The 26,319-nt window shown below is 42.9% G+C and overlaps 1 protein-coding gene across 1 annotated transcript in view; it reads left to right on the top strand.

Annotated features, from left to right (window-relative positions):
- Window positions 1-26,115, top strand: part of LINGO1 (leucine rich repeat and Ig domain containing 1) — a 193,749-nt gene extending 167,634 nt beyond the window's left edge. The window contains exon 4 of the mRNA XM_081337729.1: window positions 23,882-26,115. Within this exon, the coding sequence (XP_081193855.1) occupies window positions 23,894-25,738 (1,845 nt within the window). The 5' untranslated portion in view covers window positions 23,882-23,893 and the 3' untranslated portion in view covers window positions 25,739-26,115. The remainder of the gene's footprint in view (window positions 1-23,881) is intronic.
- The last annotated feature ends 204 nt before the right edge of the window (window positions 26,116-26,319 follow it).

Raw genomic sequence — 26,319 nt, 5'->3', positions numbered from 1 at the left:
AACCGCCCACTCAAAACTATGCAATTTCCTAAGTCACTAAAAACTCATCAGTAGGACACAAGATGCATAAAAACCCAGAGGAAGTCCTTGGTAGAACTTGAACTTGAGTCTTGTCAGTTCCGCAAGCTGATAATATCTCCTCCATATAGCCACACCATTTCTCAGTGCAGGAACTTCCACCGACGTGAACTCCTTGATAACCATCGGTTAAGTGGCTTAGCCATAAACAGAGAGACTTCCAGAATTTTTTAAAAAAATCACAATAACTGGGTTAAAGATTGGGGATAAAGCAGCGATGCTCAATCCAGATAGAAATGCTGATAGTGCAGGAAGCAAATGTATATAAGATTGGGGGTTTTTTTTCCTAGGAAATGCATTCAGCTTTTTAATTAAGAAAACATTCGAAGCATCTAACAGAAGTAATGCACTGCAAGACTGAAGATGACAATGGCTGTGATCAGCCACGCTTCAGTAACTTAGCAAAAAGCTCAGCTGGTTTTGTAAGCAGAAGGAAGCTAGGTTCATGCTTAACTTGGTTAGAGTCTTGGCCTCCAGCCCAAACCCAAATTGTTGGGTTAGTTTGTGGTTCAGTGTCCTAGGGAAACTCAGAGAAAGAGTGAATTCAGGGGCCAGGTTACGTGAGTTGTGCAAATCCAGCCAAGAAGCCTAGGGAAAACTTAGATGGGAAAGAGACAATGTACACCTGGAAAAACCCAGTCCAAACAGGAACTGAAGCATGAAGAACATCAGAAAACAGTGGAAAGGACAACTTGACTTTAGGCCGGCAGATGGAAGACAGTTGAGGTTCTTGGTGCTCTCTGAGCTTGGTTGTTTTCTTGCAGACATTTCATGACCCAAACAAGGTAACATCATCAGAGTTAAGGCTAGAGGTGCCCCAGATTTGTCAAGAATTCTGAAAAAGAGCTACCATCCAGATGGTCCCCTTCCAGCTGAATGCCCAGTTTGCTTCTGGACAGTTGAAAGTTTCTCCAGATGTTTGTTTCTCCAGATGTTCTTGTAGAGACATGAGACAGAAGGCCACAGTATGGAACGGGTCTGTTCCAAATGCCAACCAGCCATGCTTCATCCTTTCTTAAAAAGAAGCAGCCCACTCTCAAACACTGATTATTCCACGATCTCCAAGCAGGCTCATCCTTCTTAGGCCACGTTAAGGTTCCCTGTTTCAGCTCTTTTCTTGAGCTATCCTTTTTTTCCCAACACTTACCTCCATCTTTTGTGTGGGTTAGGTAAAATTCCAAACTATCTAGAGCACTGTTTCTCAACCTTGGCTACTTGAAGATGGATGGACTTCAACTCCCAGAATTCTCCAGCCAACATGCTTTCAGGGAGTTGAAGTCCACCCATCTTCAAGTAGCCAAGGTTGAGAAATGCTGATCTAAAAGCTGGAGAAAGCGGAATTAGACCACCTCTCCATTTCTGTGTTCGGCCTAGGCCAGGGAAGTGTGGAAGCTGCTGAGAAGTATCCCTCAGCTCTGTTGGTTCCTTTCTCTACTATAAATACCTGTCTTAGGGATGGACCACAACCTACCAATTAGAGCTCTTTGATCAAGCCTTGCTGGATATGATTCAGTTGTGGTTTCAAAGATGGTCTTGAATCATATGTCACTCTTTGAAGCATGTGGGTTTTCTTTCTGGCAAATTAAAACTTTGCTCTGAGCGTTCCTCTTCTGAAAAGAAGTCCAGATGAAGCCCAGCACTTTGGGAGAGAACCTAAAGAAGCTTGCTTCACCCCTGCATGTAATATATTACAGATCTCATTGCCTCTAATCTGGTAGGATTGATGGAAACTGTAGACCAAGATTCCCTGGATTAAAGGCCTCATTGTCCCTAACCTGCTGGCCCCAATGGAAGCTGTAGTCCACAATTTGTGGATGTGGTTTGATTGGTGAGGCTAGTTTAAGTACCTTTAGGTAAAATGAGCTTGGGTTTTCAAGGAAATCAAAGTATCCTTGGTTTATTCTAGTGTCAAAACCAAGCACCCCAATCATCATCAGTTGGATTGGGTAATATATGAAGAGAAGGGTCAGAATCAGGTACAGCCTTGGGGCAGCATATTCCAACACTATGAAGGACCCGTCTTCCTGCCCACATCTCTTCTCCTTCATGTGAAGCAGGAGATACTTACCAGACCCTCTCTGGATATTTGGACCAGACGGGCAGAATCCTACTTGGTTGATGGCTTTTGAGACAATTTAGCCATGGGCTCAAACAACAGGTTGAACTCGGCCTTATTCTTTCTAAACCATGGTTTGTTTTAGCATCTTGTCCAGCCACTTATGATTGACAAGCTATGGTTTCTGGTTTACTATGCTGTAGGGACCCACCTCCTTGTGGCTTATCTAGTGACTCAAATCCTGGCTTTAGTGCAAGTCCAGCTACTCATTAACTTAGGCTGACCTTCCTCACATGATTATGAAAGTCAAGCACGATGATGTCTTCAAGAGACAAGACAGTGTAAAAGGGCCACCAATTTAAGAAAACATCATGGAATGTGTGTGTGTGTGTGAGAGAGAGAGAGAGAGAGAGAGAGAAAGAGAGATACTCCCTACCCAATTATGTACGAGGATCAAAACTATGCTTTAAAAAAACTGCTTGACCCACCATCAAGTACTAGCCAAGTCCTTCAGCATGAATAAAGCTTGGTGACTCTTCACGTAAGAACGATAGGAATTTTGGCTGGAGATGCAGTGACAGAAGCGAGTGAGAGAGAGAGAATTTGGGCTGGTCCAATACTGCCTGCCAACACACCCACGGGGAATCCAGAGGAGGCGGTGGGATTATCAGCGTGACTCACCCGGGGGGCAATGCTCAGTTTCAGGATGGTTTGAGACAGAGAGATGGAGGAAAGCTGGCTTGAACGTGTTGAGGTCTGTCATTGTTGCAGATGGGCTGAAGTTCTTGGGAAATGAGTGGTGTACAAAATGTGATTGATTGATTGATTGATTGATAAATAGTAAATAAAAGTTCCTCCCCTAACCATCCCCTCAGCAATTCTGCAAGCTATGGAAGGTTTTTTGCATCCTTTGTAGCAATGATACAGTTATAGTTTTTCATACTTCTCTTCTTCTAGGATATTGATTGATGGGTGGGTGGGTGGGTTGGTTGGTTGGTTGGTTGGTTGGTTGATCGGATTGATTGAATTTTCCAGTCCATCTTAGCTCTGAGGATTTTCCCAAGCATCTTCCATTCAAATAACAACCAGGTCTGTTCCTGCTTCCAGGTTAATCCTAGGTTAGTGAGGTGTGGACCTCTGTCTTAACGCGGCCAGTTGCAACCTCTCTCTTCCCATATCTCTTCTTCTGTTGGAGCCCCAAAATTTGACAGCACCAAATTTGTGAGAGTTGAACTGTGTAAAATAATGCCAATAGTAGGAATTATTTTGTTGTTTGCTTGGGGTTCTTTTTTCTTCCCAACTGCTGATATTTCAACATTGAAATAATAGTTTCCTAAATTAAGGGTTAACTCTGTTTCTTTAGTAAGATCCTTGATTTAGGATGTAACTTGAAATCAGGGTTTCCCGGACTGGTTCGCTTTTTCGCTGCTTGAGATCAGGATATTTCATTCCTCTTTTAAACAATGAATGTTGTGGGGTGTTTGGACCTTAAGGAAACTGTAGTTATTTGAAACAATTCAGGGTCCAACTTAAGGGGCTATTTTGCAGACAAGATTTAAATAAAATGTCTCCTAAAGATGGACATCAAAGAGAATTGTGGCTTGTTGTTTTTTTAAAAAAAAACAGGAATGTTCTACCTGAGGAATTTGTGATTGATCATCATTCAGTATGGATTATTTGCCCTGGGAAGCTGTGGTTTCCCTTGACAATCTGAATCAACCCAGGCTGGTATACGCACATCAAAACTCTGTCAACTGGCTGTTTTTGGAGACAGCACATATTCTGTTTACTGGAGAACTTTGTTCTTGAAATCCTCTGCTCCTCTGTTTTCACAATGGGCTATTTTCACAAGCCTTCCTGCAGTGTAGCTATACTGCAATTTCTTACCTGGCACTCCTTATTACTACAGCATGACATGATCTGAACGGTCAAAAGTATATACTTACATTTCAAGCGCATTAAATGCCTTGCTTTTAAGATCGTTCTCTACTAACCCCTGAATATTAACCTCCAAGTCGCACCTTGTAGTGTGTCAGGCTTGTACTACAACATGGAAATTGACGTATCATTACTCTTTCATTTCACTTAGAGCTGTATTACAGAGGTTTGTTACCGCTCTCTCGTCCAGGGCTCAGATTACACTGCAGCTAGCAAAAGAGTCTGGCGACAACTTAAAATTCACACTCTGGTTGAAAAGAGAGCGGCTGGGAGTGCCCTGTTGCAGCTGCCATCTTGACTTTTTTGACCTTCAGCCCCCTTCCACAGATGCCCTAGCTAAAAGATTGTTTTCCCAATGATCTGACTCTTGCTGTCTTTCCTAACTGCATGGCAGCGATGCAGAGAAGGAAAAGAAATCCAAAATGCTGTGGGTTTGGTTTGTAGCCAATATTCTAAAGTGAAAGCAAGCTACTCCAGTGAGTAGGCAGAGTAGGTGAACAGAGGAAGTGGATTACCCTTTCTTGGAGCTGCTGTGTAGATTGCAGGTTGCAAATATTCCTGCATCCAGCAAGATTATAACTTCCAGTTCTAAAATTAAGGTCATTCCAGGAAGGGGGGGGAAACATTTTGCTTAACAGAATGTTTATATAGTATCAAAGGGAAAAGGTAGATGTGGAGGATATATAAATCCAGGAGGGAATCCAATGGAACATGAGGACTAGTGCCTTTATAGCATAAGGCGGTGGGTTTTTCTTTGTTTGTTGGATACACATCATATATATAGCAAGCCAAAAAAAACATTTACACAAATATGAGCTGCCACTGCTGTGGCTACTGCCTGTAGATGGCCTTGGGCTAGGCTGAAACAGGAAATAAGATTTGTCCCGTGTCTGGGACTAAGCAAGTGTATTCTGAATGCTTAACAAACATTTAACATACATACGTACATACATACATACATACATATATATATGTATGTATATATACATACATATATAACATAGATAGCAGTTTGTCTGACATTTCTAGATGGGTTTGCTGAATTGAGTGGTAGCTCTCAAAAATAGATTGGACTTTTTTTCCCAATAGTAGGAGGGTGTTCTTCAGTTTCTGATATATCTCGCATATTCTAAAGCAGCCGTTCTTAAACAAAGAGGTAATTTGGGCAGAACCTGGGGATAATTGAACAATTTGTAATTGTTGGTTTGTGAGCCAAAGGTCCAGGTTGGCACCGCTGTTGATGAGACCTTCATGAGGAGTTTTGTTGGTGGGTGTGGGTGTGTTGAAGGTAATGCCATTATGCAAGACCAGGAAAAGGTGCAGTTGGATCCCAACAGTGTAAGAACCTCTGTTCTGAAGGCATCTTTCCCAACTCTGTGGTTGGCAGAATCTAACACCTCTGGGGACTTGCTAGTGGGTAAGATTGTCAAAGCAATAAATGAAGGGTCACACTAGTTGAATCCCGTAGTCCATCACTGCAGAGATGATGACCTTGAGAGAAACAGGCAAGAGCTGTTATATAAGCACAAAAGGAAAAGGAAAAAAAGGACTGAAACATTACTTAACCTGGGAGACAAAATAGAATAACAGAGTTGGAAGGGACCTTGGAGGTCATCTAGTCCAACCCCCTGCTCAAGCAGGAGACCCTCTACCCTTTAAGACAAGTGGATGTCCAATCTTTTCTTAAAAGTGGTTCTCCAGTGATGGAGCACCCACAACTTCCGAAGGCAAGCCTTTCCAGTGATGTTCTCACTGTCAGGAAATTTCTCCTTAGTTCTAGATTGCTTCTCTCCTTGATGAGCATTGGAAGGAATCTAATCAAGGAGAGATATTTAGAAGATGGTCAGGTTGGCTTCTCCCTAATTCTCTGTAATCACCCTACAGATTTGGGGAATGATTAGGGGATATTTCAGGAGATGTCATGAAGACCAGCTCACCTTATGCCTGTTGGCAGGCAGTTTCAGATATCCTAGTGCAGGGGTCCCCAGCCCCTGGGCCGCACAGCCCGTTCAGAACCAGGCCATGCAAGCAGCAGGCAAGCATGTGTGTGCAGCTCCATATGCCTGCCACTCACATGGAACTATTGTCTCTCCCCCACCCGTGCTGCCAGTCTACAAAGCCGGTAAGGTTGGGGACCCCTATCCTATAGCTTATGGGATGCTCTAAATTCCTCAAGTTTCGCTTCCCAATTTCAGGGAAAGTTTTCCCTTGGCTAAGAATAAAGGTTCTAGAGATAACTGTTACTGCAAGAAATGATAAGATTTGTTTAACCTTTAGAGCAACGCTTATAAATAGAGACAAACTTAAGCGTTGTGTGCTGCAATTTTCCCCGAATACAGGATGTTACTAAAGCTGTATATTGTGTGATCTTCAAGTGGTAGGTTTGCGATTTTTCAGCTTCAGAAATCATTCTTTTCTGAAAGTCTAAATTTATTTATAAATTTCCAGCTGCAGCTCTTTTTGGGAGCTTATTCAACAAGTGCCACTTGTCATAGCTACAAAAAGAAAAATCTCTAGGCGCTCCTGGCACTGCTCACTTCTCATTCCCAGGTTGAGAAATATTGATGCCCACCACCTTCAGATGCAGAAAATAAAAGAGGGATTTAAATCTAAGAATACAGGTAATCCTTGGCTTATGGCCATAATTGGAAGTTTCAGTCTTCCCAATCAAGAAGCTTCTTCAGAGCTGAAGAAGCTTCTTGGCTGAGAAGCAAAGTGTCTTCAAGGGAAAAAAAGAAAGCCCGGTTGCCTCCTGAAAAAAAATCTATGGGACAATCATGACCTGGATGACTGAGAATCTCCATAGACTCCCAGCTCTGATGGTCTTCCAGAAGAATTACCCTCCCTTCACATGTTCCTCTGAATTATGAGAAGGACTGGGCATGATTAGGAATTGTCCCATCCATCCTTACTGTGTGATCTTCATCTGCAACCTCCTTGGCTTCCCATCTATCCATTCAATCCGAAGGGGAGACCTCAGAAGGGATGTCCATCTTTTGTGACACCGATCCAGGAAATGAGAAGGGCCACAGAGAGAGAGCAAAACTGGCTCAACGTTTTATGGGTCAAATGAGTTGACCCATAAGACCCCACCCAACTTGGAAAAGGCTCTCTTGAGATTTCTTTATTACCATTTGGATTGGGTTTCTTAACCTTCAACACATTTTCTGGTGTTGTGGTCATTCAGTCTCAAGAAGTACCCTGGAATTCCTTTCCCAACCACTCCCAAACTTCATGAGATGACCAGTCTCCTTCAAGGAACTTGCCAGATCTCATGCAAGAAGGCTGAAGTCAAGATCTCGTGATGAAGTAGAGAAACTGAAGCAGGCAAAGCATTCAGCATCCTTTCTGCAGGAATGTTGATAAGTGCTTAATCAGTTCCATTGGCTCTCATGATGCCTCCATCCCAAGCACCGGTGAACACCAGTGGCTTCTCTTGAAGCATGACTTTCCTGGTAAGAAAGACCCCAGTTTCAGCCTCCTTCTCCCCCTCCCTCCATTCCTGAGTTGGTCTCAGCCCAATCTTTGCCCTTGGCTGCCTCCAGAGTGAGGTCTGGCTCTCTAAAGATGGATGGATAGATGAACAATTGATGTGACAAGTCAGGTGAGCGTTAATTGCCTTCCTGACCTGGATAATTGAATAAATGCTAATAAATGCCAGAACAGCCACTGCTTTCTCTTTAGTACCTGCAGAATACACGAAGCTCTATATATCACTGACAAGGAAGGATGGAGTTTCATTTTGAAGCAGCTTATTGGTCCATGCTGATAGCAGAGAAAAAAGTCAGAAGGACCATCCATCTTTTCCCTCTAATCCATATAAAGTCATATCTCTTAGCAACACCAAGGACAACATCTCCATTTGATTTCATTTCCTCTGCAAAGGACATTGAATTCAGATTTTGATCACCTTCTACATGATAACTTGGTCGTGGATGTGGGGGTTTTGTAAGAACATATCCAATATTTGGTGGGGGGGAGGGAAAGGCATCCCACCTTGGATATACTGTAGATCAGCGATTCTCAACCTTGGCCGCTCGGAAATTGGGAGACTTCAGCTCCCAGAATTCCCCAGCCAGTATGTCAGACCAACATGGACATCGCTTAGCTGAGGTTCAGACTGGAACTTTTTCAAACCACATCTGGAAATGTCAAAATTGAATGTATTAAAACATGATTCCCATTGGCTTTTATATCTTTGGGTGGCTGGGGAATTCTGGGAGTCCACACAGCTTCAATGTCTATAGAGATTCTATAGAGATTCTCAGTCATGGTAGTCCCAAAAGTGCTTTTCCAAGAGGCAACTGGGCCTTCCTTTTTTTTCTTTGAAGATGTTTCACTTCTCATCCAAAAAGCTTCTTCTGTTCTTCAAAACTGAAGGAGCTTCTTGGATGGGAAGTGAAACGTCTCCAAGGAAAAACAAAGTCCAGTTGCCTTTTGAAAAGGCACCTTGGGTACAACAGCTTCAAGTTGCCAAAGTTGAGAATCATTGTTGTAAATGCTTGGTGCTTTTTAGTTCACAGTTCCAGGAGTGTTGTTGCTTCAAAATTTCTGACTTGCTTTCCTTCCTCTCTGCCCCATATTCCATGTTAAGATATGGAAATATCTTCTCTGCACACAAACTGCTCCTCAACTATGTTTGCCCCGTTCAGCTGTTTCATTTATTTTACTTTAAATATTTACATTCTGCTTTTCTGTTAAATCATTGTGGCTTACGGTAAGCAAACAGAAGAAGAACTAGGAAAGTACAAAAGGACAAAACTAAGAAAGGAAGTTATAGAGCAAATCAATAAGCACGATCAAAGAGCAGCAGTTAAAATATTAATGATATTAGCACATTACAAATGTAACTATGTTAATGAGCAACTGTAAAGCGCCAAGGACTCCAGCAGATGTTGTTTAAGACTTTCAAAGCTGCAATCTTAAATGCATAAAGGCCCTGAAATGAAACTCATCAGGATTTTTTTTTATCTTTCTGAATGAAGCTCACTAAGTGAGGAGTTAAAAAGCATTCGATCAAAAATAGAAAAACCAACGGGAGTCATTATTTTAATATATCCCATTTTGACATCTCCAGATGTGGCTTAAGAAGATTCTGTCTGAATCTTGGCTAACTGATGTACTGCTAGAAGAGAATATTTATAGCTCAGGGTTGAACTGTGGTGTCCTTGAAGCTCTGTGATCTTGGTGGTTTCCATGCAGACATTTCATGACCCAGCTAGGGAACGTCATCAGTACGGAAAGGAGAAAGAAAGGAGAGGAGGAGGAGGAGGACTGTGGGATCCTTGGTGCTCTCTGAGCTTGGTGGTTTTCTTGCAGATGTTTCATTATCAAACCAGGGAACATCACCAGTGCTAAGAAAGGAGCAAAGCCCACTCCCTTCTAGCACTGATGATGTTCCCTAGTTTGGTAAGGAAACATCTGCAAGAAAACAACCAAGCTTAGCAAGCACCAAGGACCCCATCACCAAGGTTCATGTTGGTCTGACTTCTTGTAAGATTGCTCCATGTATTTCTTACTCAGAAGTCAACCCCATTTAATTGTCCAGGAGCCCAGTGCCTGATTCGAGGAGGTGGGATCACCTTGCCTTCTTAAAAACCCAGGAATGCTCATGGTTGGATGTATGTGATCAATTCAAAATAGAATACAGTAAAATAACAAATCAAATGCTTCTCCAAAACCATAAGGGACTTTTGAGAAGACCCACCAACACCACCACTTCCAAACTGCCTTAACACATCCTGATTTGAAAGCCAGAGAAGAAGAGGATTATATGTATGAGCACAGAGTCATCCTGTTAGCTCTGTCTCATTTAAATGACTTGTCAGGGAAGGGGGAAAATCAAGGTTTGTTTTTCACCTGGCCCCAAACAAGACTTTTTGGAACAGGGCTACCAGCCCGCCAAGTGAGAAGGAACCGACGTGGCTGAGGATTTCAATCTTAAACCTTGGAGTTCTACATTCCAAGCGGTGCTAATTCACAACTCTCCCTCCTGTGGGTTGATAACTCTATATCCACCCTGCCTGCACTCCTGGGTATTGTAAATTTGACCTTTAAAGACATTTGACCACATTTGCAGAGAGATATTTGCAAAAGATGTCTCTCTTTTTTCTTCTTCTTCTTCCATCTCCCCCTGATTCATATTCTCCCGCGGCCCTTTCCTCTCTGTTCGTCTCCTCTTTTTCATCCCCGGTCAGTCGCCCTGCTGTGTTTTCCTCATTAGCTTCCCTGGTGGCTTTCGAGAGAAAAGCAGATTTACGCTCACGGTTGGCAGAAAGAGAGAAGGGGGCGGGGCACAGCTGAGGCTCCGGATTGTGCTAATTCAGCTACAAGCTGAAGGTCATGTTTTAAAAAATCTCATTCATTCATTCATTCATTCATTCATTCATTCATTCATTCATTCATTCGTGTGTGTGTGTGTGTGTGTGTGTATTCCATCTATCTATCATCTATATCTATCTATCTATCTATCTATCTATTTATCTCTATAACTCTATCTGTCATCTACCTGTCTGTCTGTCTATCTTCCATTCATATATATATATATATATATATATATATATATATATATATATATATATATATATATATATATATATATATATATATAGTGTGTGTGTGTGTGTGTGTGTGTGTGTGTGTGTGTGTGTCAAATGCTTGTTAACTATTTAGATTACCTTGCTAGGCCCCAAACATGGGACAAATCTTTATTTCCTGTTTCAGCCTATCTTGAAGGCCATCGAACAGGCAGTAGTCACACCGGTGACAGCTCATATATTTGTGTAAATTGCTAACATTCTTTGTTAGCAATTTACACACACACACACACACACACAAACACACACACACATATATATATATATATGATAAAGACAGAGATATAAATAGATATAGATAGATATGGAGCCAATGGAGGAAGCTGGATTTGTTTAATGACTGTGGCAAAAATTGTGATTCACTTTATGACTTTATGGCAGTGGAACAAACTGCCTCCAGAAGCTGTGAGTGATCCAACACTGGAGGTTTTTAAGAGAGATTGGACAACCGTTTGTCTGAAATGGTGTAGGGTTTCCTGCCTGAATGGGGAGTTGGACTAGAAGATCTCCAAGGTCCCTTCCAACTCTGTTGTTGTTGTTGCATCCCTGAGCCACAGAAATTGTCATAAGTCATGGACTACCTGTAGTCCATCCTGTTTTCAGTGATGTGGTCCATCCTACCAACTTTTAGTTCTTCGGGACGAGTAGAAGCCGCCTGGTTCTTCTCCCTTTTTATTTTGAATGGCTCTCTCCATTCAGTTCTTCAGGATTTCTCCCTCCCTCCCCACACCCCCACTTTCGTCAATATGCAAAACATCCACTTTCTCTGTCATGTAATTACTGTTCCTTTCATAACCAGCACCTTCACTCGATTGCTCTCCAATGGGGAGTCACTTCTCAGGCCAAAGCAAGGAAGTATTTTGACATGGTCTTCTCTCCGTCAAGCTGTGATGGTTTGGATGTTGCAGCCAAGGGCTCAGCTAGACAAAGCCCAGAACTGATCAGGCTCTTTTTAATAGATAATTACTGCGGCGAGATTATTATATGTCCCGAGATGGACAGATTTGACACCATTCACTATGCAGGAATGGTTGGTGAAATTGACAGATCTTGACGGAATTGATTAACTTCTTTGATTAGAGAAAAGGTGCCATCTACATTTATTGATGACTGGAAACCTCTTATGGATTTTGTGCATAAAAATGAAGAGAGAAAAAAAGAACTTGTGATTTATGGTTTTGCTCTGCAAGCAAGCTACCTGTATATAAACAAAGACTAAAAGTCCGCTCCTTTCTAACATGGGTAACATTATCTAATTGGGTAATGAAATGTCTGCAAGAAAATAACCAAGCTCAGAGAGCACCAAGGACCCCACAGTCATCATCATCCTCTTCCTCTTCACCCCCTTCTCCTCCTTCTCCTCCTCATTCCTCTCCACAAACCCTACTCCCTTCTAGCACTGATGATGTTTATTTATTTTTATTTTATTTTAATTCCATTTATATCCCGCCCTTCTCCGAAGACTCAGGGCGGCTTACAAGCTTAGCAATAGCCTTCATTCTATGTATATGCCTGCTTATTATTATTGTTACCTTGTTGGGTCATGAAACGTCTGCATGAAAACAACCAAGCTCAGAGAGCACCAAGGACCCCACAGATGTAGTTTTATTGGTGCTCGGATGCCCATGTTGGATTCCAGTGACTGGTTTAACCTGCCCCAGGAAACCCACCCATACTTGAACCGTTGCTTGGAGATTCAAAGCAGAACCAGGAGGAGAGACCATGATTGGGGCGGCAGCGAAGCATTTTTAAAAGATGCAATCAACAAAATTAAAACATGTATAGTGGGCATTCCTAAAAGGAAAGGCAACTTGGCTGCGTGTCTGCTCACATCGTCCGAAGCAATCAATGAAAGGTGAGGGGGGGGAAAGAGATGAGTATTAAAGGATTTTTATCCTTCTCACGTACCACTCTGTTCTGCTGAATGCTGATCCCAGAGGCGCAAAAGAAGAAACAGACATGATTCATGATAGAACTGAAAGAGTCCCGAGCTAAACGAAATTGTCAAGGCCAGCCCAAGATTACTTGATAGGTGACCTTCCCAGGCCTTCTCTCCCCATCCTGGGCTTTGAACTACCAGAAAAATAATGTATTAAACAATAGATTTGCTACCCCTTCAAGAAATACAAAAATTTCTCCTAGGCTTGGCTGTTGCATTCTGCCTCATAGTAACAGCAGCCTTAAGCTTCATTCAGCCAATTCAGAAATGGTGAAATTTGGAGTTACAAGTCAGCCTGTAACAACCACAACTGAGCTTTTGGGATCATAACTTTGGATGGTCACTAAGCAGCCAGCTGTAAACCGAGGACTACCCAGAAGGATCTGGGGCTGCTTGGTTGAGCTTATATAACAGCTAAGATTTTACCCTAAGATTAGGGTTGATGGCTTGTGGTTCAGCCTATCAGAAAAGTTTTGCTGTTGTCTTAACACCCAAACCATCATGTTAAGCCAGTATTTGGGGTAACATGGGTTTAGCAGGTTACGTAAACACAGCCACTAATTGTTGATTAACCCTGCTTAGGGTTTAATAGCAGTGTTTCTCAACCTGGCCAACTTGAAAATGCGTGGACTTCAACTCCCAGAATTCCATAATAAGCAAGGCTGGCTGGGGAATTCTGGGAGTTGAAGTCCATGCATCTTCAAGCTGCCCAGGTTGAGAAACACTGGTTTATCTTATTGTATGAACCCAGGAGGCATGGATCTGTTTTCAGCATTGCTAGAGGGGAGGACAAATGATGGATGGTAGAAATATTTCTTCTCCAAATTAACAAATTGGTGGTGGACCTGCAAACCTGCATTTAAGTCCAAGGCTACAACGTTTGTCTCTTTTCCATTCGGTGTTTATCCCTCAGCTGCAGTGTGTGCCAAGGATGAACAGAAGCTAATGCGTCCGAATAGAGTCTGTTTTTCTCCCATCTATTTTATTGCCGAATGGAACAATAACAGCAAATATGGATAGAGCAATCAATAATGTGAAGAGCAACTCGGCCGAAAAGTGACATCTGTGGAAATAACAACAGAGGCGGAAAAGCTACCATCATCATCATCATCATATTTGACTCTTGTCATCTGATTCCTTCCCAGTTCTGGCTTTCTTCCCCTCTTTTTTCTCTAGATATTCCCTGGGGCCATTTTTTTTAATGATTAGGTGGATCCTCGCAGAAGCAGAGGCAATGATGGGAATCCAGCTTTCAGGGAAAACAGAAGAAGAGAAGGGAGAGGAAAGGGGAAAAATCATTGACTCTACTTTTTCAAACTCTTGTCCACAGCCTCAGCCGTGTCACCTTCGGACCCAGGGCTCCAAATTGCTGCCTTTTTTGCATCAAGCCCCAAACTGGGCAAACAAGATAGAAAGAAAGTCAGAAATTCATTTGGATGGGGAAGCTGAGTGTATTTCGTCTGGAGAAAAGAAGATTTCATGAGCAGATGTGATGGTTGCCTTTAAATAATTGAAGGATTGGCCTAGGAGCAGAAAAGGTTCTCTGTTATCCCCTGTGGTGAGGCTAGAAATAGTCAGAGGGAACTTTAGGAAAATAGATTCTGGCTGAACAAGCTTCTAACAACCGGAGTCTTTCAACAGTGCTCTGGATGCTGGTTTGCTCTCCATGCTGGATCATCAGCCATCCTGGATTGGGTCGTGGGAGTGCCTACCTCAAACTGTGGATCGATTCAGATGACCTGAAAGATTTTTTCTGAAATAATGATGGGGTTCACGCAGCTGGCAAACCCCGAACATGGCTTGTTTGATTGTGGGCTTAGCATGCTTTGTGAACTTGGGTCTAGGACAGCTTGTCACGAGAGGAGAGTTCCACTCATATCAAAGAAATGGTGGAACAGAATCGTTAAAGAAAGGATGCGGGGGGGGGGGAGGAAACATGAATGACAACAATTAAAATAATGTTATCACTACTTTAAATAATTAAATTGAATGGTCGAATTGTCCTGGGGCGGGTTGTCCCATGGCAAGTTGGCCATGATGAGTTGGCTGCGGTGAGTTGCCCCGTTCGTATGAACTCACCCACCTAGTTTGCAAAGCAATGTCTGTAGCTTAGTACCTTGTGTGAACCAGGCCTCGGTGTCTCATCCTCCACAAACCAGGGGTTTTTTTATAAAAAAAAATGGCTTAACACGTTTTGTGCATTCAGTAATTGGTCCTGTGAGATTATAGCAACGTGGGTTTGGCAAGACAACCTTGCTTCCTTTCTCTAGCACAGCAGAAAGGGGTGAAAACTCCACCCTCCATATCTGAAAGCTGCCATCATCATAAATAGGAACCAGTTGGCAAGCGTCTAAATTTTGATCACGTGATCACGGGGATTCTGCAACGGTCATTAGTGTGAAAAATGGTCTTTAAGTCACTTCTTTAATGTCATTGTAACTTTGAATGGTCACTAAACAAACTGTCGTACGTCGAGGACTATCTGTAATCTAAAAACATATCTCGGCTGTGTTCAGACATGATAGCAGTGTTCCAGTATCTGAGGGGCTGCCAAAAGGCAGAGAGGGCCGGGTTGTTCACCAGAGCACCAGATGGAAGGACGAGAAACAATGGTTGGAAACTGATCAAGGAGAGAAGCAACCTGGAATTAAGGAGAAACTTCCTGACAGTGAGGACAATCAACCAGTGGAACAGCTTGCCACCAGAAGTTGTGGGTGCTCCATCACTGGAGGAGATGCTAGCTAGACATTCGCCTGTCTGAGACAGTATAGGTTCTCTTGCTTGAGCAGGGGCTGGACTAGAAGACCTCCAAGGTCCCTTCCAGCTTCTATTCTATTCTATTCTATTCTATTCTATTCTATTCTATTCTATTCTATTCTATTCCAATCCATATTTTCTATTCTATCTATTCTTTCTATTCCATTCCATTCCATATTCTATTCCATCCCGTATTCTATTCTATTCTATTCTATTCTATTCTATTCTATTCTATTCTATTCTATTCTATTCTATTCTATTCTATTCTATTCTATTCTATTCTATTCTATTCTACTGTATTCCATTCTCTATTTTCTATTTTCTATTCTATTCTATTCTATTCTATTCTATTCTATTCTATTCTATTCTATTCTATTCTATTCTATTCAAACTTACTCAGCAACATGGAAGGCTCAGCTAGAAATTCAGCGCCATCCTTGCCTAATTATTTTTTCAGTACCCCTCCAGAGTTTCAGAAAGAGTGATGCAACTTCATCCCTTTGCATAATTTAAGCGGCATCACATTAATTAGTGGTTATTGGGGAGATATGTCACGAGAATGCAAATCTCTCTCCTAGATTCCTTCCCACTCTAAATTAAACATAACTAATGGAAAGCAATTCTTAAGTCTCATAACGGGCTTCTTACTCAGACAGTGGTAGCTGTCACGACGACTCTGGCTTGCTTTCACCGTGAATGTTTTAATGGAGTCTTGTTGAGGTTTGTGTGGGTTGGGTTGATGTTTTGTTTCTGGGGTTTGGTTCCGTATTGGATGGGGAGGCCCTAGCAAGGTCACCCTTTTGCTAGCTCTCCATCTTTGAGAACCTGTCTCGTGGTGCCCTTGAGCCAATGTAAAGATCTAGATTAAACTTCCATGGAGAAAGATTCCAAACCTGAAATCAGAAATATGTGGCAATCTGAAATCTTGGACTGGAGTTTAAATTGGCACATTCTGTACACAAAAGATGCCCACTCTTGCCCAGTTGCAAATATCTACTTTCTACAAAGGATCTGGAAACATGTTTGCTAGAAGAGAATATTTGTAGCTCAGGGGTGAGCTTGATTGTTTCCTTGCAGATGTTTCATGACCCAACTCGCTAACCTCATCAGTACTAGAAGGGACCGGGGTTTGCAGAGTAGAGGAGGAGGAGGAGGAGGGCTGTGGGGTCCTTGGTGGTCTCTGAACTTGGTTGTTTTCTTGCAGATATTTCATGACCAGACTAGGTAATATCATCAGTGCTAGCTTAGCAACCAGGTTCAGAGAGCACCAAGGACTCCAGGAAAAGAGATTTGACATGACAGCATGCACGTACTATCAGTATCAACCATCAGGTCATACATACAGGCAGCTGTCCACAATTGGGTGCCTCCGAATGTGTTGAACCACAGATCCCATCTTTCTCAACCCACTTGCCAGCTTGGGCTTCAAGCCAATCTCTGTGTAGGCAAGATATTTCCTCCCTCCCCCCGGTTCCCATTTTAGATCACTCTCCTCCTGTGTTTTATCTAACCTAGTTTTGAGACCACTCGCCTCAAGTGATGAAACTGCCAGAGTTTCTCCTGGGAGATGATTCTACAGCTTCCTCAGCCCTCTCTACCTTTTGCAACCTGGAAGAATTTTAGTTTTGGTTTTTTTTAAAAAAAAAACTCTTTCTCCAACTCATTTTGCTCATGATAGAAAGCAGCGTAGCAACGAGAGCCCTTCTGCACTGCAGTGAAAAAGCTGCTTTGGTCTGGCAGATATGGAGAAGATCAAAAGGCAGGGAGGACATTATCTCAGAACATTGTGCTCTTTCCTCAACATAAAATTGATTTATTCCTCTTGTCCTGCTCCTTTCCTCATATTTAGGATCTCTCTCTTCACCACAGCCTTCCCTAGCTGTCTTGCCAATCGCTTTTGAAACCCGGCACAAAATCTAGGGCTGTGTACATGAGGTGCATGAGAAAACGTTACTGGTGGAGGAAGGTGGAAAAAAAGAGCATTGGTATGGGAAGGGAGGGAGAGAAGGAAGGAAGGAGGAAGGAAGGAAGGAAGGAAGGAAGGAAGGAAGGAAGGAAGGAAGGAAGGAAGGAAGGAAGGAAGGAAGGAAGGAAGGAAGGAAGGAAGGAAGGAAATAAATGTGGGATTGTAGAAGACATCTCAGCAGCCTTCCACCCATACCACCGCCACTCTACAGATAGACATTTTGAGAAAACATCTTTGACGGCTCCTAGATTTCCAAATGTCCCTGGTCCATTTAGCAGACATTCCATACTGAAAACCAGCTTTAACAGGGATTCCTAGCAATATCCTTTTGATGTGGGTCTGTTGAAAATAGCTTAATTCAGTAAGCAAGTTAAGTCGGTGGTGTCCTCACAGCCTTCAAATAAATGGTGTGTGGAAAGCAGAGGCTTAAATGTTTTTCTCTCTCTTTTTTTGGAAATAAAAGCCTTTTCTCTTTTTGTTTTGCTGCTTTGCAGATAACTGGAAGAATTCTTAGCGCCGAGCCGGAGGGCTCTCGAAGCAGCAGGAACAGATATTAAATATTTATTTGTAAACCTGGAGTCTTTATCTCCAAAACATAGCTATGTTCAATCAAATTTAATTTAGCTGGGATAACCACAAGCATTTGCACCAGAAAGTTCAGACCTGAGGGCCATTATTGGTATTCCAAAATGGAGATGCAGAGATTAATTTTCAGTTTTGCCATCAACCATGGCCAGAGTACCCTGGGGGATTCAGATTCACCCTTCTAGGAAGCTCGGCTGGTTCATAACAATCTGCACTAAAACCTATTTCTCTAGCAAAACTCACAAGCCAGATCTTTGAAGTAGCACAAGAACCATTTAGTATTCTTTCTTTTAATACCGGTGTTAGGATTGTCCACAATGTTGGGTGTTACAGGAAACTTGGCTCTTTGATCTGTTTGGTCCAGACTGTGGGGTTGTTAATTTAACTGGGTTTTAGATTTACCCTTGGGGCTTGAATTTAATTTAATTGTTTTAATTGATTTTAATTTTTGTATTTCATGGTTTTAACTGCCCTGTAAACCGCCCTGAGTCCTACGGGAATAGGGCGGTATACAAATTCAATAAAATAAATAAATAAATAAAACACCAGGGTGGATATGGGCTCATTGTGTATTTTCTGAGATTTTTTGAGGGGGTTTGACTTGTTTGGGGGCATTATTGGGGGGATTATAGGTTGATTATGCTTTTCATTCCATTTGTCATCCAGAGTTCAATTGGAGAGATGGGCAGCCATATAAATTTGAAGATAGTTTGGTAGACAGGCAAGCAGTCTCCCTATGTAATATCATATCATTACTCCAGTGTTAGAATCTGATGTTCCCTGGTGGGTGAAGGACCTTGTTATCCAGGGCCCTTGGTGCTCTCTGAATTTATGGGTTGTTGTGTTTTTGTTTGTTTTTTTGCAGATTACCCAAGAAGGTAACATCGTGAATGCACCGGTGATGTTACCTACTTGGATAATGAAACATCTGATGACCTGATTATCAACAGAAGAACATATTTGTACTTCAGGGTTGAACTGTGGGGTCCTTGGTGCTCTCTGAGCTTGGTTTTATTGGAGATGTTTCATTACCCAAAACTGATGATGTCACCTAGTTGGGTAATAAAACATCTGATAATAATCTAGTTGGGTAATGAAACATCTGCAAAAAAAAAACACCACAACCAACTTCAGAGAGAGCAACCAAGGACCCCACATTTCAACCCTGTGCTATAAAAATTCTTTTCTGTTGCCAGAACATGAAAGTGTACCACCACTTTTTATTTATGTTTACAGGTAGTTTGTGTGCACACATGCGTGCACAGTTAGAAACAATTATTTGTTATAACTTGATGGGTGGGTCTTTTGATGGTAATAATGACGATGGCTTGGAGGCACGGAGTTCAGACCTTCTTTTCATTCCTTCTCTTGCTTTCTTCCTGTCCTGTCTTTGGAGCTTTGGAAAATAGGTTTACCCCCTCTGAGGAAGTTGGCATCCCCAACCTTCCTCAGAGGGAAGGTACTTGAAGTTTCTGGATAAGACAAATTAACTACAAATAGCCCTCTGGTCTGAGGGCAGAAATGAGTAAGATAGAAAGGTGTCCCACTCACAGCATCTTGAGACTAATGCTCTTTTTTGACCTATTAGTTTGGTACAAGCAAGGTTGGAGAAGTTGAACCCAGAAGAACATAGTTCCCAGCCTGTCTTGGTCACCTCCACTGCAGTTTGGGCAACCTGCTTCTTGCAGACACCAGCTTTTGCAAACTGTCCCCCTCTTTATCATCAACATCTCATTATCTAAATGTATTGAGATGTTGTTTTTGCGCATTGCCAGATAAATGAAGCCCAGGATAATAAAAGAAAATGAGTTAGTGGACCTTCTCTCCAAGCCAAGGGCTTTCTGAGGATAAATATATTCAAATATATTAATGACGCTGAACTTATCAGGGAAGAGCAGTACCAACAATAAAGCATCTGGAAGACATGAAGAGCAGGCAGAAAGAAACGAATCTGTTCAGCTTTGGGAAATTAAGATTGAGAAGGAAGGAGAGAAAGGGAACAGCTTCTGCATATTGAAGAGAAGACAGAAAAGAAATTGCTGGCCACTATCGGAAGGAGAGACAAAAGTCATCGTGGTTATCGCATCAAAGTAGGAAGAGACCAAATGGCAGGTTATATAACCCATAGGAGTATGTTGGGATTGTGTCAATTTGCATCTATGGATTTTCTACTGTACCTTTTTCCTAAAGAGGTCCACACAGTTGTCATTTAGACGCTCCTGGTCTCTCCAGAGCTTGGAACTGGAATCCAAATGGAATAGACCCAACAATCTCTCCATCCTCAGTAGGTAGATCTAGAAAAGATGTTGATAATAGGATAGGGAGCTTGGCTAGATCACCAGTCACCCCGAGGCTGCCTAACTGGACAGCAGTTTGGGTGGGGAGAGGTCAATAGGACATTTGGTGGAGTTAAGCTGGCAGAACCTTCCCTGCTGATGTCTTCTGATGCAACCCAACAGTTAAAGCTTGCTTAGCTCCTGTGTTGCAGAGGAGAACCGGGGTGAGGAGAAGGCCTCTCCTGCATTAAGAGTAGTTGTGTGGTTTTTTTCTTCTTTTCTTTGCGTAAATCAGAACTATGTTCCTCCGATGTTCAAATGAAATGAAGTCCACTCTGGGAATTCATTATCCCTTTGAATGAATCATCTAAAAGCAAAGATCTTGTTCTAGCAAGCACACTCTTCCTCTTCCTGTGTTGGAAGATTAGCTCTTCATCAAGAAGCTGTCCGTGAAACATTTCATTCCAACCTCTGTTGAAGTTCTCTTCAATATAATGAGCTTTCATCTTCATCTTAATGAGACCCTTTAGGCTCCTTGGTAACCTTGATGGCTCTATTTTGCTTGGCAAGTGATGTTTCTACTTCCTCTCTTTCTTTGTTTCAAGTGTCTCCCTCAACAACTCAGAGACTACAGTAGATGGGATTCCTAAGGGAAATAACAGAGATCATTCTTAGCAAGAGGACGCCATAAGTGCTATACGTGTGTGGTCTAAAACTCTGCACACAGAGACGTACCAAAAAGCAACAGATTACAATTGATGCTCCCTTCTACTTGTCAGGCTGTAAAATATTCTAGACTAGTATCTACTACACCGTTCTTACTCAGAATCATTAGGAAGTTTATTAACCTGTCTGAGACTGTGTTTCTTCCCTCTCCTTTCCCTCTCTCCTAAAAGGAAAAGGCCTTTAGTCTCTTTTTTTCCCCTTGCACTTGCAAAAACAACATCTCCTTATCAGCAGGATGACAGATCTAAATGAGTATAACAAGAGTAAAAAGATGTTTGTGAAACCCGTTTTTTTCCCTTCTCTGATTCTTCGGATATGTAAGGTAGATAAGAGGCAGTGGCTTTCCAGATCTTATTGGAGAGAATTAAAACCTAGTAAGATATCAGCTCAGAGGGATGTTATCAATGCTCTTATCATTTGGGATAACTTATCAAGTTATCATTTGCAGGGATATTTGATAGCACCATTACTACTCAGTGGAGAAGAGAGCATGTACCTTTACTTGATTTAATAAGAGCAATGATCTTAGGGGTGGGTGAAGAATTGAATCCAGCCAGTCACTGCCTATATTCTTATATTGTTTAAGAGGACTATGACCATGTCATGTGTTGACATTTCATCATGAAGCACCTCCAACTCAAGAGTTTTCTCTGTGAACATCATTGTCTTGCTGGTACTTTGGTACCGTCAGGACCGTGTCTCCTGCAGAAATTGAAGCAGGAACCATATATCTCTGCCAAATGGGGGGGGGGGGAGAATCTAAACAGATGCCATGAAAGCAATGTACATATTCAAGAGCCATAAATAGCATTCGGCAATCTCCAAACCTCAAACAGGAATGTGCCGCTTCTGCCCATCCACAGCCATAAAAAAAGGAATAGCCACAGCGAATGCTGAGCATGTACATCACAAGAGAGATAAACATGGCTCATGGGGCCGCAGATCAGAATCGGGACAATAGGCAATATCAACACAACGCAATCCTTTGTAACAGCTTGAGCAACATAAAACATGGAGGCCCCAGAAGTCTTAGGGCATCACGTGTTAGCATCCCTCTGATAAGGCGAAGGAGCTTTTCTTACGATTGCAAGCCTTGACAAAGCCATCACTTCTGCCAGATAAATTGATATACCAGACACAACAGGGTCCCTGAACAGGGTTTCTCAGAGAACATCAGCAGTCTCTCAACCTCATATTATTCAGTGCATAATGAAAACATGACAAGAGAAGTGAACACACACACACACAATTCACGTAATTATATCCAAAACTTCTGCGGGGCTACAGCAGGGGCTTCGTAATTGGAGGCCCAGTACACCTATCCAAGATATGGCCTCCGGTGTTGCTTCATGCAGATCTTCTAGGGCAGCAGCCCCCAACCTTTTGGGCACCAGGGACCAGTTCCATGGAGAAGGCAAGGTTTTTTTTGTGCTGTCTGCATCCCGCAGATGGGTCTTTGCTTGTTTGCACGGCCCGGTTGCTGCCATGCTACAGTCCGGTGCCGGTCCATGGATTGGTTGTGGACTCCTGTTCTAGGGAACTAGAGAACGCGCGTCATGGGCAGTCTCACACAGTATGTTTAATAGTTTGCATATCAGCACAATAATCACAACAAGGGGAATCTTTCCATCCCCACTGATATAGGGCAGCAGCCCTTCTTCCAGTATCGCATCTAGTTTTGTCCAGATAGGGTGAGGCAGACTAAAACCAGGTGGTTTGATAGAGGGATCACTAATGTTCAAGGATTTAAGTATAGAAGTTAAAGAAGCTGTAACAGTATTTGAAGATAACGCTGCTTGCATTAAAATGGCAACAGGTGACAGAGTGAAAAGCAGAAGCAAGCGTGTGGACATTCAGTATTGTAATGTCAGAGAAGCCATCAAAAGTAAACTAATTCGCTTGCTTCATTGTTCTTCAGATGACAATCTGGCAGATGCAATGACCAAGCCATTGGGTGGAGTACACCATGGGAAGAGTGTTAAATTATTTGGTTTTGTGTCTATTCCAGTCATAAAGGGAGGAGTGTCACTGTCTAAGAAATTTTATGAACTGGAATAGCCATAGCAACAAACCAGGCAATGAGAACTGTTTGTGATTAAGACACAGTATTGGCTCTGTGAGGCATGTGATCCAGCCTAGGTTTGGGTATATCTCAGTCTCTCCCTGTGTCCTGATCTCCTGACTTAGTTGTTGTTGTAGTACTCTACCACGTTGCCAAGAACTGAATGAAACTACGTATCATGTTTATATATATTTTATAGATAAAGTTTTTCTAAACTATGCCTCCTGCTCATTTTGAATGTGTGCTTATTTGGGGGGCTTATTTTTGCGCTGGAAAACTGTAAAACTCTTTAACAGTTTCATCCAGATAGAGTGAGGAAGATTAAAACTAGGTGGTTTCCTAGAGGGATCGCTAATGGTCAGGCTGCAAGAAGGTAGCTCTCCGGGCATTCACAGGGTTAAACTGAGTAGAGGTTAAATAAAGAGCTGTTTTCCATGCTGGCCTACGGGATTTCAATCTTGGGATTTCAATCTTGTGACGGGATGCATGTTATCCTGGTGAATAGGGAGGGCCTTGTTCAGATCCTTGACCATAGCCCAGCCAGAATTTGTCGTCTTCTAATGTGGGGCAATATGATGTTGCTGAATACTGGTAACCAGTGCACAGGGTTGGAACACAGGTATGGGCCAAGTCAGGACAAATATTAAATTTGTTTTCATTTTGAGTGAAATAAGATAAATAAGTCTCCAAAGAAGTTAGCCTTTTTTGCAGTTGTGCAGTGACCCTGTGCCTGATCCCTCCTCCCTGCCAAGCTGGGTGCCTAACCAACAGGTTGCAAGTCCCTTTTTTCAAGGCTGTTGTCTTCAAACAGTCACTAAACAAATGGTTGTAAACGGTTATGAGAATCAGATGCCCTTGGTTTTTAACTCTGTTCTCTCCCTTCTCTCCTGTCTCCTCTGCAGGTAAAAGATAGGATGGTGGCGGGGAAGTGGAGCATGTATTGCCCAATCTTGGCCTGTTGGCAGCCAATTCTCATCTTGATGTTGGGATCCATCCTCTCAGGCTCTGCCACAGGTTGCCCACCCCGCTGTGACTGCTCTGCCCAGGAACGCTCAGTGACTTGCCACCGAAAGCGATACATGACCGTTCCTGAGGGCATCCCCACAGAAACCAAGCTCTTGGATTTGGGGAAAAACCGCATCAAGACTCTGAACCAGGATGAGTTTGTCAACTTTCCTCACCTGGAGGAGTTGGAGTTAAATGAGAATATTATCAGTGGCATTGAGCCCGGGGCTTTCAACAACCTCTTCAACCTCAGGACTCTGGGTCTCAGGAGCAACCGGCTCAAACTTATCCCCCTTGGGGTGTTTACGGGACTCAGCAACCTTACCAAGTTGGACATTAGTGAGAACAAAATTGTGATTCTTCTGGATTATATGTTCCAGGACTTGTACAACCTCAAGTCTTTGGAGGTTGGGGACAATGATCTTGTCTATATTTCCCACCGGGCTTTTAGTGGCCTCAACAGCTTAGAACATCTGACCTTGGAGAAATGCAATTTGACCTCCATCCCTACGGAAGCCCTTTCTCACTTGCATGGCTTAATTGTGTTACAGTTGCGCCACCTGAATATTAACGCTATCAGGGATTACTCCTTTAAGAGGTTGTATCGACTTAAGATCCTGGAGATTTCACATTGGCCATATCTAGATACCATGACATCCAACTGCCTGTATGGACTCAACCTGACATCTCTGTCCATCACCCACTGCAACCTGACATCAATACCTTACGTCTCCTTGAGGCACCTGGTCTATCTCAAGTTTCTGAACCTGTCCTACAACCCCATTGTCAGCATCGAAGGCTCCATGCTTCATGACCTACTCAGGCTTCAGGAGATCCAGCTCGTTGGGGGTCAACTCACCATGGTGGAACCATACGCCTTTCGGGGCCTGAACTACTTGCGGATCTTGAACGTTTCCGGCAATCTGCTGAACACACTGGAAGAATCAGCCTTCCACTCTGTGGGGAATCTGGAAACCCTTATCATAGATAACAATCCCTTGGCCTGTGACTGCCGACTTCTCTGGATCTTCCGACGTCGCTGGAGGCTAAACTTCAGTAAGCGGCAACCCACCTGTGCAACTCCTGAATTTGTCCAGGGGAAACAGTTCAAGGATTTTTCTGAGGCGCTCTTGCCAAACTACTTCATTTGCCGCCGGTCACGGATACGGGACCGCAAGCCCCAGCAGATCTTTGTGGATGAGGGCCACACCGTGCAGTTCATCTGCCGTGCAGATGGAGACCCAGCTCCAGTCATCATGTGGCTGTCACCCAGGAAGCACCTCATTTCAACCAAAACCAATGGACGGCTCACTGTCTTCCCCGATGGCACTCTGGAGGTGCGCTACGCCCAGATTCAGGACAACGGCACCTACCTATGCATTGCCAGCAATGCTGGAGGCAACGACACCATGCTGGCCCACCTGCACGTCCGGAGTTATTCCCCCGACTGGCCCCACCAACCCAATAAGACCTTCGCTTTCATCTCCAACCAGCCAAACGAGAGCGATGCCAACAGCACGCGTGCCACCGTGCCTTTCCCTTTTGACATCAAGACCCTCATCATTGCCACCACCATGGGCTTCATCTCCTTCCTGGGAGTTGTGCTGTTCTGCCTGGTGCTCCTCTTTCTCTGGAGCAGAGGCAAAGGTAACACCAAGCACAACATTGAGATCGAGTATGTCCCACGGAAATCCGATGCAGGCATCAGTTCCGCTGCTGATCCGCCACGCAAGTTCAACATGAAAATGATCTAAGGACGGAGAACCAGAGGACAAAGGCAAAACTAAGGACGGGCAGTGTTCTTTTTATCAAACGATGATGACGATGACCACAAACAGTCAACACAAATGCCAATCTCTCTTCTCCAGTCAGCTCTCCCATCCCCCTCCTTCTCTCCCAACAATCCCGCATCACTTCCTTCTCCTCCTTGTCCTCCTTTGTGAAAATGTTCTGCTGACGTCTCCAGAACTTCCCCTGTTTGTAGGACATAACTCTGATGAACTCCTGTGTCGATCTTAAAAGACAGCAGCAAACTGAAAACAGAAATTCAAAACAACAAACCATTAAAAAAGTTACATACTTCCTCTGTAACTTTCGATTTCAATAATTACGGATTTTTATGAAAACTTGAAATAATAAAAAAAAACCTATTTCCTATAGCGAGCTGGATTGCAACATTCTGACTTTTTTGATCTGTACACTTCCTTCTTTTGGTCCTTCCTTGCAATCCTGTATCAGAGTGGTTTCTGATACAGTTCAGATAGAAGGAAGGATTACCTGTTGATAAGAAAGGAACCTCAAGGGGATGTAATATATGTAATGTACACCTCAAGGG

The sequence above is a fragment of the Vipera berus genome (genome assembly GCF_964194415.1).
Source record: "Vipera berus genome assembly, chromosome: 12".
Lineage (NCBI taxonomy): Eukaryota > Metazoa > Chordata > Lepidosauria > Squamata > Viperidae > Vipera > Vipera berus.
This window is presented reverse-complemented; position numbering and strand designations above follow the sequence as displayed.